Raw genomic sequence first — 21398 nt, forward strand, 5'->3', positions numbered from 1 at the left:
TTCTACAAAACATTCAGTGTATTTATTATAAGAAGAAAGGAATTTTCATGCTATAAGAACAATAAAATATTTTTATGCATATATCACAATAGGAAAAAGCAAAATAAAAAAAAATGGATGCATTTGAAATAAAAAATTCACCATTGCTTATTTGCAAAGTTAAAATTGTAAGCACAACAAAATTTCCAAAATACTTATTAAAAACACTCTTTAAACAAAAATATATTCAGTATGAGAAAAGTAAGCCATGTCTTTATCCCTTCATTATCAATAAGGAGAAAAAGGAATCCAGATTAAAATAATTATAACAATAAGAAGAGGATTTGAGTTTTATTACAACAAAAAATGTAGTAAAATAAAAAGAGGTGAAAATTTATTAAAAACATACAAATAAGTTTCGCAGCTACAATATCATTCAAAAGATAATTTTTTTTTTTTTAAATTTTAAGATGGTGTAAAATGTTTTGCGTTGTAATATTTTCAGCAATTATGATGAAAAAAATCAGTTAGTTTTTAATTAACTAAATTTCTAATTAAAATAAATCGCTTCGAGAAGCATATTTTCATTCTCCAAATTGCATCTGTTCCAAATTTAGTAGCTTTTTGTCTAATCATCTGTCCTATAAAGCGACAACAATACTCACAGATACATACGCATTCTCCTTAATTAACAAATAAACTGAAATTGAAAAATTGAATGATTTTGCATCAGTTCTTTTACTTAATTTATAATTTTACTTATTTTATTTCAAAATGAAAAATTTGATCTCAAAAATATTCTCAGAAGTTCGCTTTCTTTTAGATACTTTTTAAAGAACTTTTTTCAGAATATTGCAATGCTTTTTCTTTTATTATTTATGCACTATATATATTTTGCTTTCGATATAATCTTTTGAACAAAACAATAAGCATATTTCTGTGTACCTTGGATAACCTTCTATTCAGTGACAGCTTTTCCATTAGGGTTGCAAACTTACTAATCTTACTAATGGATCTCTTCGGGTACTTACTTTTGAACTTACTTTTAAAACTTAAATTTCCTTTTCTTATTGAATTTCCTTACTTTCCCATTTTGAGAATTCGAGACTTTTTGCTTAGTTTTAGATTCCGATGATCAAGGGAAATGGAGAAGAAAGGCATTAAAAATATAAACAAAGGATATAAACCAACATTTAAGATAAATGCAAGTCAGAGCTATTCGTTGTACAACCAGTGAGAGACTACTGCCAACAGAACTTACTGATTGATTGGAAGAGTAAAGTAACCTAATCCTCTCTTTGAGGCACTGGAGCTGCTAGTAGAGCAGACCCAACTAGGAGAGCTAATCATTTTTTAATTTCCATCCAAAGATGGCCTTCAGTCTCCCGTTTTTTTTCTTTCTGTTTCTTCCTATGTGAATTTTTATTTCGATTTTTTTTTTTTGGCGGAAATACATCTACTTTATTATATATTAAATTTCTTTCGTTAAAGCGAGAGTTAGAGTTGTCCTGCGAAAGCAAAATTATTTCAGTAATTTTCTAAAACCTTATTCAGCTGAAACATTTATGAGTGGTCAATTTTTATTAATTATTGCGTGTAAAAAACGATGAACATTGCGCAACAGTTACTGCACATCTTATTTGATTTTCGTTTCTAAACGAATGCTATCAAGCTGAGTGGGCGAAAATGGAAACGTGTGTGCTGAATCACTCGCTTAATTTCCTACTGTCAAAGCTACAAAGGATTTACTGGTAATTTAACCCTTTAATGGGCCATTTTTTTGTAGTCATATTATGTTAAAATATTTTTAGGCTTGAAATTAGAATAAGAAAAGGGATTCATTTAGCTTATTAGATTAATTAATTAATCAAATTAAATTTATTTGGTTAATTAATAATAAATAACAAATCAAGACACATCATTTTGTCTGAGATAAAGAACTGAAGCATCCAAGTTTCTGACTTACTAAAAAAATTTGGCAGAACCGATGCCAACCTGCATAATTTCATACAAAGATTGATAAATTTGGTGGGAAGCATACTTCCTACGGCCCTAGAAAGGGTTAATATGTATGGTAGGCACTAAACTCCATATGTAGATTTGAAGTTAAAAATGTTAGGTTGCTTATAGGTAAAGCACATATTTTTTTAAAAAGTTAATATATCTTTATAATGTGGATGATTCGTTGCTGCTTCAAACCACTGTTTGTTTAGAAACACCATTTTGCAATTCCAGAGAATTTTGTAATATCAAAATGCATCTTAAAATTTGAAAAAATATGTTAGATTTCCTACGGCGTAGTTAAAAAAAAAGCTACTCAGTGCATGAAATGATCTTGTAACATTCCCCGTTTTCCAGTACTGATAAAACATTTATAGCCAGCTGTGTCGTCGCTGTTACTTACTAAACTCCACGAGATAGCCAGATGGTGAATCTTTTCACCTGGGTGGTCTTCATTAGTGACTACAGTGAAAGACCACATGTGGAATTCCTCGTCCAAGAGGTATTGATAGTACCTTCAAAAAGAAAGGGGTGTCCAAACATCTGGAGGCTAGATGTTTCTCTTTGTGAAAGGACCTTCCCACAACCCACTGGCGCCGCTGAGAGAGCATATTGCTGAACCCCGGTTGGCCGAAAGAGGGCTCAAATGACCAATGTAAATTAAGATGCGGCGATTGTAGCCGAAATAAAGTGCGGAGATTTTTTTTAGGAGAAGAGAAAAAACGCATTGCAGGCGAACTGTTGGACTACGCCCAGGAGTTTGAAGTCCGAGAACCAACTGAGTTTCAAGAAAGCCTTCGACTTTGACTGTTGTATCTCCAACTACAGGTGTAAATAACTATTTATTTAACCAAGATTAGAACAAGTTATTCTTTGTATATATAGGGATGTAAAATAAAGAATTATCTGGAAATTCTGCTTCGTGATTTGATCAGTCTAGATCACGACATTACAATCTATAGGAAATGGCGCAATGCCCAACATTTATTCATATTATTCCACCTTTAGTGACCAGCTTGTTTCAACAGAATTTTGAATGATGATATTAATATGGAATAGATTTGTTTAAAAAAATTCTTCTTATTAATAATTATTTGATAATATTAAAAAATGTGGATTTAATGGGAATACCCTACTGCAAATTACTACGCTCGAAAATTAAGAAAGTATATATACTACAAAATAAAAAACGAAATTGAAAATCCTTCTTCAAAATTAACATCCAAAAAAGACAGTATTTCATTGTAGTTTTAACTTCTCAATGGCACATGATTGAATGGTACGATGAAGCAATAAAATTACTTACAATAAAAAAATATCACTACTTATTGTACATCAAATCGAGTATAAAATTATTAAAATTAGAGCAAAATAGTGTACGGATGTAAAAATGGTATCATTAATAAAAATAATTTTTAAGTTTTAAAATACTATAAAAAATTTTTTTTGAGTTAATATTTTCGGAAGATATGATGGAAAACACAGAAGACCATTAATTTTTAATTACATTTTAATTATTTTTAGGACAGCGAAAAGTTGACAGTGACCTGGCTCTTATCTTGACGAAAACAAGTGCCTATTTTCATCAAAATTAGATAAAAATTGCAGGTTTTAATATAAAGAAACAAAAATATCCATTTTTCTTATATATAGACACAGTAGATAAATTTCTAGTTCTGCAAGATTTCCAATATCACCCATTCAAACAGCGCACAACATTTTAGCATCGAATTAGTACAATACGGGAATCTAATTGCAAGCATTGAAAAAAAATGAAAACTTTTAAATCCAAGAAATTCTTTGTATATTCTTTTTAAAATGTTCAAAAATTATTCAAGAGGACTCTGTAATTACATAAAAAAGAAAAATTTTGTAAACGCAGCATCATCAATGATTACATCAATAAAGTAAACCATTTTAAATGCAATAGCTTGCTTTAAATGCAATAGTTTTTGGGCACAAGTATCCGTGTGTGGTTCTTACGAAGACCTTCAAGAATTTCCGCGCCAAAAAGCCCCAAACCTGTTCAGTTCAATAACCACATGCATTCTAAAACGCTCTTGAAAAGAGAGATGACCCACACGGAAGGAATGACCGACCTTCAATGCCACATAAAAACTTGTTCGTATAATTTAGTCTTTTATCCGTGCTTTTAGTATTTTATCTTTGGAATTCGTGCTTCTTTTATTGATGCAGTGGTTTTATAATGAACCACGGTAATTAGTGATTTACAATATTTTATAACTTAATTATTATTTAAAAGTTACATTACAAATGAAATTAAATTTTAGCAATTTGTGGCAAATAAATTCAGAAGTAGAATATAAAGTAAAATAAAAAGTAGAAACGTAGTATTTGAAAGAAAAATTACTTACAGTATGTGCAAGTCCAGAGGAAGTTCACTAGGGGCCCTTACGTAATGTTAGACAAAGGCTCCCATTCTTCCTCTGATATTCATTATCAAACATTTTCAATTGATTTCTATTTAATTTCTACGTAAGCAGTTTTAAGTAGTTAATCAGTTCAATTGTTGATAATCTGAAATAACAAAATATTAAATAATGGGTAAAACAGTTAATTAAAAATTTTGGGGGCATAAAAGTCGAAATTCAGATTTTTAAGTAGCCTTAAACAAGTTAATATATTGTTAAACAAGTAAATATTGTTTAAAAACAAGATCAGAAATTCTTTAAATTATAAAGCATATTTTCATAGAGTTGCAAAACCACATAATATAACACTTGAGAGAATATATTGTTTAGGAATGTTTTTAAATAATGCTCAAAAATTTAAACAATACCTGTTTTGATTTTAAATAATCTCGCTTTCATGTTTCTAATTAATTAAATGAAAGCATAAAATTAAATTATCCTGAACATATAATAAAAGCCAAGAAAACTCTAAAGTTGCAAATCCTTAGGAAGTTGCCTATTTTTCACATTTTAATAATCACATCTGTACATATGTTGTTGTTTATAATGGCACTTGCCATGGACAAGCTTGCTGACGAAGTCAGGGATTTTAAACCAAGGGAGCGTCTCTTGTTTTACTAAGGTCAAGAGTACGTTTTAGCTACTCACGCATCACATTCGATTGCATAACCCCTTTTTACAGGGGTGTACATTTACACATCTCACAAATAGAACAGATGAAGAACAACCCTGCCCAAACCGGGACTCAAATCCAGGACGCCCATATCACGGGGAAGACGCGTTACTCCTATGCCAGGTCGCCGGCCCGTACATATGTAAATTACAAAAGCCAAAAGTCGATAAAAAAAACTATACACACTGTTATAGATATATACGACTTTATATATATATATATATATATATATATATATATATATATATATATATATATATATATATATATATATATATATATATATATATATATATATATATATATATATATATAGTGAATTCAGAATTTTTTCATAATTTTTGTCACAGATCGAAGAAAAAAAAATGTAGGGGGATTTGAATCTCTGGTCGGAAACATTGTTGTATTAATTTTTTAAGCATGCCTCGTCTATTTTTATATTATTAAAAAAAAATTATTCTTATTTATGAGCCAGCGATAATGCGCGCGCACACACACACACACACACAAAAAAAAAATGCTGCTATGAATTCGTAATATTACTTCTCTGAAAAGCATCCTGTTAAGAAGATAATTTTACAGATAAGATAATGGCTGCTGAATGAATGCCAAGTCAATGACCTTGGTGGCAAGAATGTTGTATCCAAATTATTCCAGAATCTCGGGGATAGTTTCATTGGGGCTTAACTTCTGACGTTTGTTCTCGAACATTCGATATAAGAATTCAAGAGTCAGTTAGGAATGAGTAGGAGCAACAATTCGTTCAAGCGAAATCTCTCCATATTGAGCGAAATCTCTCTTAGAAATACTAATTTCCAACGAATTACCTTTCTCCGCGCTTAGCTATTGTTTAATTGCTATTGTTTAATAGCGATTTGCTGACTGTTTACTTCTGTTTACGGCAATTTTTGTTCTTGTGTAAACTTCGGCAGTATACTGCTACTGTAAATATTTATTTTCGCATGAAATAAAGTGTCGTTATTCTTATTGAGTCTGATGAACTTTTCCAACGTACACTCAACGGATTTTCCCGTAATATTATACAGTGAATAATTCTTTATGTGTCTTCCATGAGGCTGAAATGAAATGACATATATAAAGGAAAAACATACAATTAAAACTTTAATAAATATCTTTAATTATTACAAATTTAATATTGTTAATGAAAATAAAATGACATATATAAAGGAAAAACATACAATTAAAACTTTAATAAATATCTTTAATTATTACAAATTTAATATTGTTAATGAAAATACGTGCCAAAGTAATAATTTTAAAGTTATATTGATCTACTACTGCATGGCTTTGAAAACAAGTATTAATTATGACAATAAAAAAATGAAGAATCGTAATTTTATAACATTGACTAGACACTCGTTTCTCACAGACAGTACATTTTTTGCTTTCTATGATTTGTGCGCAAGCAGTTAAGCATTTAATAAATAAAAATTTTTAGCCCCCATCTGATATTCTGCTGAATTAAACACAAAATTGTATGGATTAAATATAACATTATTAATCGAATTAACTTCACTGAACGTTTAATATTTTGACAAATAACAATCAAATAGAAATTTTGCAAATGAGTACATTATATTTAAACCTTTAGACTATATATAAAAAACACATAGTCTTCCTATAGAAATTTACCTAAAATCACGTTTAGGAATTTATTTTACTCCGAAAATAAAGGGATTGATTTCCAAATGACACAAATTTATTGTCTTGGGTTTCTTCTCCTGTTGTTTTAAATTAGAGCTTGGGACCCATAACCAAAATATATTGTTACAACTTGTAATTTTGCTTCCCAGCATGAATAGTCTCATCATAAGAAAGGTCATTTTACAGTCATCTGTATTGGATGCTGTCGGATACCGAGCCAGTGATCCCAGAGCTTGGCGACCATTTGACAACTTCGCGATGAATTTGGCGACAAAATGGACAATGCTCGAAATTTCGAGAATTTTGTCGATCCGTTCATTAGGAGCCGAGATAAACCTGCTTGATCTAGAAGATTCTAGGCCTGCCTCCCGGGAACTATAAAAGGCCGGCAATCTCAAGCTTGGTGTGTCGTTGTGAATTGTAGTCGGAGTCGCCGACAAGTAACAAGTCTTCGAGAGGATAGCGAAGAAACAGCGGTGTGCCAGCGTTGTGTGGAGAGAGTACTGAACTGCTGTGGGCCGAATCCTGTTGTCTACTGTGGAAGCAGCGTCGTACCTTTTGTGTAGTAGCCAGTGGTGAGAAGTAGTAAGTCAGCAGCTAAAGCGAGGAGACAGTGGGAAGTTCAGCCGTCGGAGAGACAGTAGAGTGAAGCTCCGACGATCCCCTCTCCTGCTGGATTATGTCTAGCCACTTCGTATGCTGTGGACGATTATTACTTGTGGGTTACTGTCTGCTATAGTGTGGTACTGTGTGCTGTCGAGTGTTCATCTCTGCTGTAAATATTTGACGTCCGTGTACTTGTCGTCTTTGTATTAGCATCCTTGTGTAAATAAATGTGGATGTTTTCTACTGAGGCCTGCTGATGGTGTTCTCACACCATACACCCACTATCAAAAGAACTCGGTGGTGGAAGTAACAATATTTTTGGTTTTGATTCATTATTTGTTATAACACATAAAAGTACAAAAAAAATTTTAATGCAAAAAACTTGATTGTAATTAGTTATTATTAGTGTAATTAGTAATAATATATTTATTATATCTAATCAAAATTTATTGCAAAAAATGTGCAGTGTTAATTAATAGACCAAAATTAGCTAATCTATAGAACAGTAGGTACTAATTAAGATCTACATACGTAAAGCTCAAAACTGGATCACTTATAACTGGATGGCTTTTGATGAGAACATAAAATGTGAATAAATGTAAAAATATGTATATTTCACATGCATTACGCTGAGCTTTAATAAAAAATTTATCCCAGTAGTAATTTTAAAATATGTGTATGAAATATATATATATATATATCCCGTTAGCAGCTAAAGAGTCACACGAAGTTGAAATAATTTCTTGGTATTCTCCTGCGTCATCAATTAAATAAGCAGTAGACAATTTCTTCGCTATTAATTCGTTAACATAGTTGCAATTAAATCTTAAGTCGTGATATTGGTATTAATAGTTCACATTCACCCCGGAAGTAAATATCTTTGCTCCCAGGAAATTCAGTCTTCCCAATGCCGTATATGACGTATAACCGAAGCTTTGTATAATTTGCGATGCATAAATGTAGTAATTTACCATAAAAATGTTTATTTACGAATCGATTAATGACGTGAAAATGAAAAGAATATATATATATATATATATACAATGGTATTGTTACGAATCTGTAATGCTGCTTCCCAGCATAGTTGGTTCCATCATCAGAAAGACCGTTTTACAGTCATCTGTATTGGACAGAGTCCGGGTGTCGCGTCGGAGGCCCAGAGCTTGGCGACCATTTGGCGACTTTGGCGCCAAAATAGATTATACCCGAAACATCGAGAATTTTCCCGATCCGTCCATTAGGAACCGAGATACGCCTCGAACGTTCCTGATTAGTTGAGAGGCTTCTAGCCCCGCCTCCTGAGCCCTATAAAAGGAGGCAGCCTGCAGTTTCCAGAGTAGTAGGAGAGTAGTCGGAATCGACGGTCAAGAACTAGCCTTCCAGAGATTAGTAGAGCAGTGACGGAGTCCAGCTAATGCTGAACTAAGCTGTGCGCTACTGTCTGCAGTAGAGTCTTGTTGTATGCTGCCGTGTGCACGTCTCGGCTTGAAGATAATTGCCTTCTCTATGCTGTAAATAGTTGTCGTCTTTGTGCTGTCTTGTGTGTCTTAGTGTAAATAAACGTCGTTGTTTTATTTTCTACTGCCGCCTGCTGATTGAGCGTTCTCCACACCATATAACTTCCACTATCCAAACGAACCCGGGGAATTTCGTAACAGTTTCGTAAGATTTAATATTTTCACGTTGTTAAAATCCAGTATGTCCATCACATCCAGTATGAAAAGTATTATTGAAAAATTATTAAAAATAGCTTTTAAAATTTTTTTAAACTAAAGGAAAATTGCATGGAAATAAAGTTGGGCTCAATTTATTCTTCCTCGATGTGTACTTTCTCATAACGTCTGTGCAATAATTTAAATAAGTAAAATTTGATTTGTGATCTTGCGATTACAACCGTTGCTCTATGTCGAATTTCGTTTTCAACGGCCAGAAAATAAGGTGTCTAAAGTACATATTCGATTCTTTTGTGCGTGTGTTTTAAACGAATGCCAGTAATTAATCGCCATTAAAATGACCCCAAATTAAATGATAGGTTCAATAAAAATGTTAAATTCACATCAAAGATCTATATTTCGTAACTATTATTCGGCAATGCCGTATAAAGTGTTCGTGGCCTTACCCAAAATCCACAATTTTAATACGAGAGAAGTGAGTTGGCCCCTGTATTAGAGAGTATGCGAAAACGCTTTAAGTATTTTGTTGGCTGGGGGGGGGGAGCACTAAAGGAATGTGATTTTTTTTTTTCAATAACGTTTTTAAAAGTAACTGAAGATAAACTTTACAATTTCGGATTAATTTTAGCTAAAAAATCCGAATAATATTTTGAGAAACTCATAAAATTGTTAGAAAGAATTTTGGCATTATCCATGTCGCACGGTCCTATTTGCAGATGATGTCCAACCCCAATCACTAGTGTTAATTTTAAAGGTAGTTCTGTTGAAAAATTTGTCTTACCTCTGACAAAGTAGAATAGGATTACAATTATTCCAATGGAATTGAACAGGTGTTCATTTCGTCATAAATATATCCCAACCTAATGGCAAGTGTTTTAGTCTGTTGGCAGTTAAAATTAAATAGCAATTTTATAGAGAGGTTGTAAAATGTCGCCCGAAGTTGGGAAATTAATGTCGTATTGTTAGAAAAGAGGAATTGGAAATAAATGCAATTAGAACATCCTTTATTTGGCGTTTTCGTTTTCTTCCTATGGTGGATTTTGTGTTTAATTTCGTTGTACGCTAAAAATAACGGACTTCTTTCCTTTCCTTTCTATCCTTTGAGAGATTGAATCAATTATTTGATACTATTTCAATTATTATCTCAAAATCTCATATTAAATTTCAAATTACTTTGAATTTTGAGTTTTTCCTCTATTATATGTATTCATTAGTATGTTTTCACACACACACACACATACAAAGAGATAAAACAAAATATAGTAAATTTATCGACAAGTTTTGTACAAAAATTAATATATATCTACAATTATAATGATAGGACCATGTACCATATTTCATCCATGTAGTCCATTTTGTTTGTTTGTGTAATCGTGCTCACATTCTCCACGGGCGAACAAACAGTTTCCGATGAAATTTTCTCTTATATTAAATACAGACTTGCAATATACCAAATTCCATCCATGTAACTTCTATAATTTTTGAAATATCAATTTCGCAGGCCGACATATAATTGAAAAATAACTTTTGAAACTCGCAACAGGGAGGGGTCATAAAAATTTACAAGTCGAATCTTTTGTTAATTATAATACTTTCTTTTCTGATATTTCATATACTAAATAATAATTTAAAAAAGAATAAATAAAAAACTGCTTCATGTTATAATGTTCTAAGTTCTTAATCCAGAAATCTCAAAAATTTTCGTCACCTGAGAAATTTCAAATAAAATCAGAAAATGAATATAGCATACATAAATTAGTATCGATAATAACAATTGTTAAATATGCAATTATTTTAGTGCAAAAGACATACACCTCGGCTTGTTACTGAGCCAGTTTCCAAACATCTATATTCGCAAAAGTATTTCGTGAATGTGAAGTTCGAAATTTCAAAATCTAATCGTTATTTGAGGAGCTCCAAATACACTCAGAAAATCAATATAATGTACATAAATTAATATCCATAATTACTGTAAAATATGTAAATTTTTTACCATCGCAAAATCCGGTTTGTCTTAGATAAATTGTACTGAATCCAGGGATAAATATTTCCAATGGCATTCCTTAAAAGAAAAGTATAGAAATTGTTTTAAAAAAATTATTTATTAGATGATAATTCCATATAAAATAAAAACTGAACAGTGCATGTTTATATTAGTAAATATAATAATTAACCACTAAGCGTAGAACATTTTATCATTGTAAAAGACAAATTCCACGGTTTGTCAATGACTTAGTTTCCAGCAATATAACTTTCAAAAGTTTAGTGCAAAAAAAATTTCAAAATCTTTTAGCTAAGTTAGAAACGTTAAATAAAATCAGAAAATGAATAGTGCATGCCTAATTAATGTCTAATAATTATAATAATTAGACTTTGCATATGCAGTTACTATTACGTTTAGCAATTGGCATATTCCATGGCCTGTCCCTGATATATAGTTCCAAAAATATTCGGCAAAAGAAAATCGGAAAAATAGTAATAAAACACTAAAAGCATGTGAAAACCATTGATACCGGCATCCGGTTCCTTGAATACCTGTACAACAAAGCTATTAAGATAGACACAAACACCATCACAATTCGAAATATCGCTCAAGAAACGACCTTAAAAAAGACAGATTTCTGACCAAATAGAGAGTCGCCATAAATTTAATCTGAAAAATATTTATGACAGGTGTTCTGTGAGATGGTGGAAAAGATTAGTGAAATCATGTCCCCGCCGCTGTCAATTCAGCTGCCAAAACAGCATCAGCGATACTCTGGATGTTGTAGAGGACGCTAGTGTAGTAAAAAAGTTTTCGAAACACTTTAGGGCGAAGAGTAAGCACTTTCCCGAATTCACGTGCTATGCGCTTGTGTGAATCGCCTGTCGACACTTACGGCTCATTAATTCGATTGCATGCTTATTCGCAGACCGGAATTTAACACATTCTATAAAGAACAATGGTGAATGTTGTGTAAGTTTTTACTATTTCACTATTTCTATATTCTTATATGTCGCTAAAAAAAGGTATTTTTGGAAAATCTTAGAAAAGTAAAATTTGTTTGAAATTTTTAATATAAAAATTATCATCTACTTAAAAAAGTGAGAAATGATAGTAAATCAATTTTTAAAAATTTGTTTCGCTAAATCTAGAATTATCAGATCTTTTATTTCTTTCCAAAACTGCTGATTTCAGACTATTAATAAATAACAGATTTTGTGTGATAAAAAAAGAAAAGAAAAAAAAAACCTCTTTTTCATTTTAAAATGCGATTGTGCATTTTCTGTAGAATTTCTTCAAAAAAGTGTCTTGAAGAAATTTATTCTCTTTGTTGTTCATTGAATAATCGATTCTAATTCATTTATAGTTTATCCAAATAAAATTATTTCTGGCAAATTGTCATATTATCATACAAATAAAACGATACTCATGTGCTCTGAATTATTTTTAAAATTAATCACAAACTTGATTGTAAAGATGATTTATTGTACGAGTTTTTAAGCATGGCTTTTCACAATGTTTATTTAATTTTAAATTTACTTTTTGATTTATTATTATTAATATAATTTCTTTTACACTTTTTTTTATTAATGTCTTTCTGGATGAAGATATTATTAATTTATCAATGCTTTCTTTGCATTCTTAGCATAATTTTGAAGAATATTGTTTTACGAATAAAATTATAAAAACCGTGAATGCCATTCATAGTTAAATTCTGAAGTTTGCTAAAAATATGTATAATCGTTTGCTTTCTAATTATTTCATTTTTATTTACTTTATTGCAAATATTAACTGTAAATGAATTTACTTATTTAAAAATTATTCTTATGAAATATGAAAAATAAAAAAAAGAATTAGTAAAATATTATTTATGAAAATAATAAAAAAAATATGTGAATTCATTTTAATTCTTATTTCATTTATTCTATTGTTTACATCTGGCAACATCAAAAGAAAATTAAATTTCGTAATTCTTTTTTTTGAATCTTCTCTATTGCTTAAGAAAAGAAGCTAAGGTTCTGGATAATCTTTTTTAAGTAAATTTACTACTGTTTAAAATAACATCACTAAATTTATATTTCATCTGAATTTTCATTGAAGAAATAATATAATAAACCGATGAGTCTGTGATTATAGTAATAAGAAAAACAATTAGTATAGAGAAAGCTGTTTTAATCTTGGATTTATTCATTTTCTAATCATTAATGTTTACTTATTTTCTGTTATAAATATTTCCTTAAGGCAGTTTAAATAAGATTAATGATAGCTTTTGTGTATTTTAATAATTCTTCGTAATCTTATAATTCTTCGTAAGTTTTTATTTCGTTTGTTGAAGCATGTACATTTCGTAAAAAATGAACTTACTGATATGTAGCATTTTTGACTTAAATTTTTGAGAAATGGTTAAAATGCACAATGATAATCGATTTTAAACTTTAAATATGCTATTTGAAATTATTTAACGCCCTGAAATAAAATTGTTTTTAATCAATTTTAATGTCGATACAACTTATTCTTTAAGAATTATATTTTATCAATTTATAAACGAATAAATTTAATTCAGTAAAACCCTCATGTATTGAGCTTCTATTTATTGAGTATTTCTAGATATCAAAATATTCATGGAATTGCTTTATTTTTAAAAGAAAAAAAAATTTCTCTATATAGAATGAAATCTATATATTGAACTAAAAAGTTCGTATAAGAAATAATGAATACATATTGCAAAGAAAAGGCTAAAATGTATTCGTATGTAAGAAAGATTGCAAATTCAATAAGAAAAATACAATTATGAACGGAATGTTACTATGGTTAAAGTAATAGAAATTCTCGGAAAGCTGGAACGGTAAAACAACAAATGTTCAGTTCTTCGAATACTTTTCCTAACTTGTAGCAAGATTGCCGCTTTAATTTCCATTTAAGTATAAATTTTCTTATACTGAACATGGTTTTTAGATAGAAAATTGAACTTAGAAATTTTTTTTTGGCTTAATGAAGACTGAGAAAGAAAAATAAAGACAAAGCAAAATAAGTATAAAATTCTGATAAGTACGGTGTTAAATTCTGAATCATCGTTGTCCATACTTTTTATAAAACTGATTTATTAGATAATTTTAATCATGAAAATTAGATATACATAACTGTTTAGGAAAAATGATTAATATGCATTTATTTATATAGAAATATCTGTAAATCGTAATTTCTATGAATCAATTTTTTTCCAGGAAATTTCAAATTTCTAACATAAACTGGTTCGACTGTATATGCAAATTGGCAAATATTCTTGGTTTTTATGTCGTTAGGTGGTTAAATACGCCTAAATTTAAATAAAAACTCGGACATATATTTTAAAATGATTTCCATTTCCCTCATTTTAAATGAATAATAAAAGAGACGAGTGAATAAAGGATAAATCATTATATGTAAATTTTTACTTTAAATGAAACAAAGAATGAAGCTTGAAAATTATTTTACTGAAAACAAAAGCGCTTAAAATCGTATTAAACGGAATAAATTAATTTATATTTCTTAATAATGAATAATTATATTGATTGCCAAAAAACTTTCTTTTTATTAGAAATGTGCAGAATTCGTTTCTTTTATTGGATTATTAATAATCAGTATTTAATTTTATTTATTATTAAAAACTAAATGTTTGCTTATTTTTTAACTATATTATTTAACTAAACTTATATTTGCTTATTTTTTCTTTGGCTAGGTTATTATTTTCTCCATTTTTTTCCTAATAATTATTATTTAATTAAAAAGCTACAAATATGAAAGAATTTTTTTTATAATCATTAATTCATCGATAATTTTCACAGCAATAAATGGAACATATAGTTTGAAATATACGAAAGAAAAATTAAATAAAATTAGATTAAAATTTAGCCTTTGAAACTTTTTTCCTTACATTAAATTACAGTTGTTTTTAACCTTTAAATATAATATGCTTTCAGCATTGCGATGAAAACTATAAAATATAAACTATATATATAAACTATAATAGGATATTTTTATTGCTATTTCCTGTGGTTATCACACATTTAAGTGCTCTAATACGTGATGCTAATACGCATTAAAGTACTTAAGTGCGTGCGTATTAAATGCTCAAATACGTTAAGTTCCGATGATTAATGTGAAGAATACCAAATATTTTAAATGATGATTCATGATTATTTTGACTAACAGCAACCAAAATGTAACAGTAGAAAGCGTTAAGTCGGTGCCAATTCTAAAATAATTGTGTGTGTGTGTGTTTTTTTGTTCGTATAATGTTGTGAATTCAGAAAAGAACTATCTTTTTTATTCCAAAACTTTTACAGCGTATTTAATGTGGAGAAGTTTTGGTAGTGGAAATTACATAAAAAAAAATCAACAAGAGATTTTTCCTTCAACTCTCTATTATACGAACTTATATGAAAGACATTTTTGTTTAGCTTTATAATACTGAAGTGAAAATCGTATACAGTGGCTCAAAAAATTGAGAGTACACCTTACTTTTATTTGATAAATCCGACGTCCAACATAAATAACACATTAATGGGAAATGCAAACATGTTTTTCTTTTTACACATAACAAATGGTTTAATTTAGAGTAAAAATAAAGAAAAATCAACGAAAAACTTCTAAATTGAAAAGTTTCAGAAGCATTTTAAATAAACATATGTAGAATTTTGCCTCAAAAAATTGAGAATACACCAATAAAATTCTTGTAATATCTCGGATAGAAAGAACGTATTAGCATTTAGTTGCATATCTCGTGGCTTTTATAATGGCCTCTAAACGTTGTGGTACCGATTCGAAGAATTTTTGGTGGTACCTGTAGATATTTTACCCCATTGTTTTTGCCCCACTTGTTTTAACTGGGTTTTGTTTCTAATTTTGTGTTTTGGGACCACTGGTTCGAGTGTGGCCCACAGATATTCAATGGCATTGATGTCGGGATACTGTGGTGGTGTGTGTAACTGCTGTTTACAATGAAAAAGACACCATATTTTGAAGTCACGTGCATTCTGTTTTAGAGTGTTGTCCAACTAAAAAATGAAATTTCCATCTAAACTCAAATTTTTAGCTCATCAATGCCACTGAATATTCATGGACCATACTAAAAAGTGGTTCAAAAACACAAAATTAGTAACAAAACCCATTTAAAACAAATGTTGCAAGAAGAATGGGGTAAAATATCTTTAGATACCATCAAAAGTTGGTCGAATCGGTACCATGACATTTAGAGGCCATTATTAGAGCCAAAAGACATGCAACTAAATACTGACACGTTCTTTTTATGCGTGGTATTACAAAAATTTCATTGGTGTACTCTAATTTTTTGAGGCAAATTTCTGCTTGTGTTTATTTAAAATGCTTCTGAAACTTTTCAATTTAGAAGTTTTTCTTTGATTTTTCTGTATTTTTACTCTAAATTAAACCATTTGTTATGTGTAAAAATAAAAACATGTTTTGCACTTCCCTGTAATGTGTTATTTATATTAAAAGTTGGATTTATCACGTAAAAGTAAGGTGTACTCTTAATTTTTTGAGCCACTGTATATATTTGATGTGATGATTCAGATATGGATTTCAAGACCATGTACCTAATGTTATTCTTGAAACTTAATGTGTTTTTGAGTTATGGCGTGTATGTGTCCATATTTACACAGACAAATACCACATCTGAAACATGTCTATAATTCTACGTTAAAATTGTTTGCCATTGTTCATTTTTAATTCTCATATTCTTCTGAACAAGGTCGAATAGCCAGACTTCTGTTTAATAAACTTCTTTCACAATTTGATATATTATATTTTGGCGTAAAGGTGGAATTCTAAAATTTCCTATTCTTGCTCGTTGTGTTTATGAATTATCCTGCTCATGGGAAAACAAAAACAATTCCTAAAACGGTTTTTAGGGGGTTCAAGAAGATTTAAAACGTGACGATTTGTCAAAATGTCGAAGTCAAATTCCTTGATTGGAATACTTTCTATTAGAAAAGTATTTCTTTTGCTTACTTAGTAAGAAGATGTAAAGCAGGTGGGTAAATTTATTTTACATTAGAGAAAGATGCAGATCGCACTCATTTATTAAGATCACTAGTAACTTGTCGAATCTTGGGGGGGGGGGGAGATAATGCGTACACAATTGTAGTCTACTTCCGGTATTAGTACTAAAAACTGGCACAATTTGCTCAAGCTCAGGTGTATGTATCAGTTAACAAGTTATTGAGCAGCTGAACCTATCTGCGGTTTGTCGACGATTTCTTAAAATAACCTTTTATAGTACTACATTATTGGAAAAAAAGGAGCGCAAGATAAATCATTTAGATCTGAATTATAGTTACAGCATAAAATTAGGTAAACATTTTAAATTGATTTTTGGGATAAATATATGATATTTTATAGGGCAAAACATAAAATGAATGATTCATTTATCAAAACTAAGCTTATTCTGACCTGCATTCTTTTAAAAGAAATATTTAATACCAATGCAATTAGTGCATATATTCTCTTCTAATAACCAGCCACCTTTGGCGACCAGTTGGTGAGTCGAGATTAATGGTTTGTTAAAATGTTCAATTAAATATTTTGTGCGACTTGGTTTTAATGGTTTTCTTAGCAAAATGTTTTTAAACTTCAAAATTTGATAGACATATAAAAGAGAAAAATTTTATTTTACTTGGATCTCTACAGGTCCCACTGTTTTTCCCATAGCTACCAAATTTGGTAGCTATGGGCCAAATAGTGTATTTTTTTAAAAAATTTTATTAGAATTTTAATAAATAAAAAATAAAATTAGATATTTGCATTTTTTATATAATTCTCGAAAATCTTACAGCATAAACATATTATATAATATTTAAGTTCAAGAAATTTCAATGATGTCAATTGAAATATCTCATCATTTTTTTAATTGATCGTTTACAGTTATCTAAAAAATTACATAATATTCAACAACAATATTCATTACAGCATAAAATTAAAACCATTTCTAATGCAAGGCGATCAAATTGTCTATAAGATAGTTAATTAAAACTGAACTATAATTAATATTCCTGGTCAACCAGATGGTTGTCAACAGCGGCTAATGTAGAATATTAGCAGTTTCTATCCAATTTCATCGTACAGTTAAGAGAATCGAGAATGCACTTTGAAATTCTGCTCTTTGATATATTGATTCCAAAATTTGATACAAGTCTCCAATTATTCCGTTAAGACCACATACCAAATGTCTTTTGTCTGTGCTTTTTTTTGTGCATTTTTGTTTGTGCTTTTAATCATCTTATGTGTTTACTTTCTGTCGTGTTAGGATTCATTGAATTTTTGACCCGGATATACAGTTCTGATGTAAAAATTGTTTATTAAAATGAATCTCTCTAGCATGTTATGAGTTTGAATTATTGTGCTCACATTCAAGTAAATGAGCAGACGCACACTTCCCGCCGACAAATTTCACATAAAGATTGTCAAAAATCTATAGTGTTGGTATAAGACCAAATTTCAGTCCTCTAATTTGTTCTATTTTCAAGTTATCATTTTCACAGCAAGAGAAAAAAAAATTAAAAAAATGTTATTCTTTGTGGAGGAAGTAAACTAAAGAAATCATAGAAATTTCTCAAATCAAATTTTTTTTCGACAATTAGAGTGATTTCTCTTATTATACTTCATAAACAAAAAAAGCAAAAGGAAATCTGTACTTTTCTATTTAAATTGTTAAATTCTCTCAAATAGAGTTGTGCACATACACGTTACAAAAATCATCTGTTTAAATGGTTTTTAACACTTTTTTTTTGTAACATATCCCTTTCTTTTTCTGCCAATGAGATATTGAATAAATACCGAAATTAAATTAAAACTACGCATTTAAATTCTGTAATATTAAACATTGATTGATTTCCTTCAACAGCTATTGTAGTTCAAAGATTGACGCATCATGGACATATTTTCCTTGCACCATGAAACCTAAATCCAAACACCTATTTTCCCAATCAAAAGTTAATATACTTACTCAACATTTAATTTTCGTAATGAAGCAATAAAAAAAAACGCTGCGCATTAAAAATATAATTGTTTTTAATCGTCATAACATTGTTACAGAAAAACCAAACTCCATCCGATGGTTGTAAAGTGAAAAGCAGTTCAACGGGCTCAATATCAAATAAGACGCTCTATGTTCTTCAAGAAAATATAGGTAACAGAACACAAATAAGGCGTACACTCGACAGCACTTGCAGTGAACAGTAGCATACATGCAACAAATAGGTAATAAGAAACAAAGCGCTCAGAAATACCTTGCTATCTAATAAGTATTTCAATTAGTGACTTCGCTCAACTACTCATATCTCTCAACTCTTACTAACTGTCTCTATTTCTCGGGTTTTTATCATCTCCGTGACAAGTCATCGAGTGTTATAAAACAGACGTCAAAAATTAAATTCTAATAGAACTATACTATTGAATTTTATGGGTTCTTAATTTTTTTCGTCGAATGACCTCCAAATTTTTCGCCAAGGTCGAAGGCTATTAACTCAGTATTTATTCGGGAGCCATCACTATATCTGTAAAGTTATCTTCTTTAACAAAGTAATATTAGAAATTCGTAACAATACTGTATTTAATCGGTATCATAAACTGAATTTAATCAATAGCATAAATATTTAATACGTATTAATTGTAATAAGTATTTTATAAATGTTCTCAAAATAAATTATACCATATAAATATTATAAAATTATCATTGAGCAGTTTATAAATGTTATCAAATTTGCATTTCTACATACATAAAGCGATATATTCCGAAATACTTTCATTTGCAATAAATTATGAGTTATCGCTTACACAGAATAATATATTGAAGCAGAAAATATTACTATGTATCTCCATTGCTTTAAAGTATACCGAGTAAAATAGCGGATCTCAATATAACTGATGATCAACTACATCTGTTCACTGTTAAATCAAGTGATATAGCCGTATTTCTTAGATCATGAAAGTTTTGTTAATCACATACAAGTTGTTTAAGAAAAACTTTATCAGTAGAAGCATCCATAAAGGATATTTATTTTTCAAAATGACGTTGCTAATTTCTTTGATACTGCTTCTTTAATGCAAAATGACATGCACGTGTTTGACATCTCTATGAATTATTGTGATATAAAATGCCACTCGAATGGAACAAAAAAAAAAAAAAAATCACAGTATCATCAGATAGGCAGAGAGGATGATTTTAAATAGGATATTATTTATAGCATGCTTCCAAAAGTGATTGTGGCTGCTTTTTATGCATCAAAATGTATCAGAATGACATTTAATATTTGCCTTTATATTTTTATAGTTATTATTCTTTGATTTTTCATTTTTTTTTATCATTACAATATTTTCTTTTTCAAATTTTGTACTCAAAAAAGTAAGTCAGCTGATGCTTATTTATCTTTCATACAAGGCATTAATTAAATATCCTGCTTAATTCCATGAAATGTACAGTATCTATTGATTGGTATTGAAATACATAAGAACCACAAATATCTTTAACTACTTAAATGTCAATTAATTGAATTCTAAATGTTTAGCGTTCAGAAAAATACGAGAGAAAAATAAACAAGTTGAAATTACTTTCTGAGAATTTTGACTTCTCGTGATTTTGATATCAATATAAGAATACAATTCTGTTTTTGTTAAAAAAAACAATGAAAAAGAAACTTTCGGGAACAAATATTTCAAATATTTGAATAAAATAAATATTAAGAAAATTTTTTTCTATTAAAAGTTTTTTCCCCTTAAAGAATAAAGAATTTCTTAAGGAATAAAAAGTAAACGAGTTTTATTCGTAATTATCTTTTATAGAAAACGATTTCAAATTATGCATATTTCATTACGAATGTAAAAAAAAAAAAAAAAAAAGAAAACAAAAAAAATCTTTTGCTTCTCGAAAAAGCTGATTAAAAATAGTAAAAATAATGCTGATTAATTTATTGAAATTTAGAAGTATTTATAACGGTGCAATTTTAACATTGCGGTGTCATAGAATTGGTAGCAGATCGTAAAGAATTGATTACATCCAATGTTTAATCTATAAAAAAATGTCTCGCTTCAGTTACTTGAATAATAATACAATTTTGAGTACTTCTTCATTCTTAAACCGCAGTTGTTGAATAACAGTCATCCTTATTTCTTAACTAATATTGGATATTGAAATATTAATAAGCAGACGTGCTTGTGTAAACAGAAAAAAATAAACAATATTATTTTTTAAATGTATCTTACGAATTAATTTTTAAAAAATATATTACTCGAGAAAATACAAAAGGATGAAAAATGTCCTTTAATTGTTGAGAATCTTGCGTAAATATAAAAATAGTTATCTTTTATTTGTGAAATATATATTGTGTAAC

General features: G+C 29.3%; 1 protein-coding gene across 1 annotated transcript in view; it reads left to right on the forward strand.

Annotated features, from left to right (window-relative positions):
- Positions 1–11795: 11795 nt before the first annotated feature.
- The window catches only part of LOC129976247 (scoloptoxin SSD14-like), a 97098-nt gene continuing 87495 nt past the window's right edge, over positions 11796–21398 (forward strand). The window contains exon 1 of the mRNA XM_056089727.1: positions 11796–11985. Within this exon, the coding sequence (XP_055945702.1) occupies positions 11972–11985 (14 nt within the window). The 5' untranslated portion in view covers positions 11796–11971. The remainder of the gene's footprint in view (positions 11986–21398) is intronic.

The sequence above is a fragment of the Argiope bruennichi genome, chromosome 7, assembly GCF_947563725.1.
Source record: "Argiope bruennichi chromosome 7, qqArgBrue1.1, whole genome shotgun sequence".
Classification (NCBI taxonomy): domain Eukaryota; kingdom Metazoa; phylum Arthropoda; class Arachnida; order Araneae; family Araneidae; genus Argiope; species Argiope bruennichi.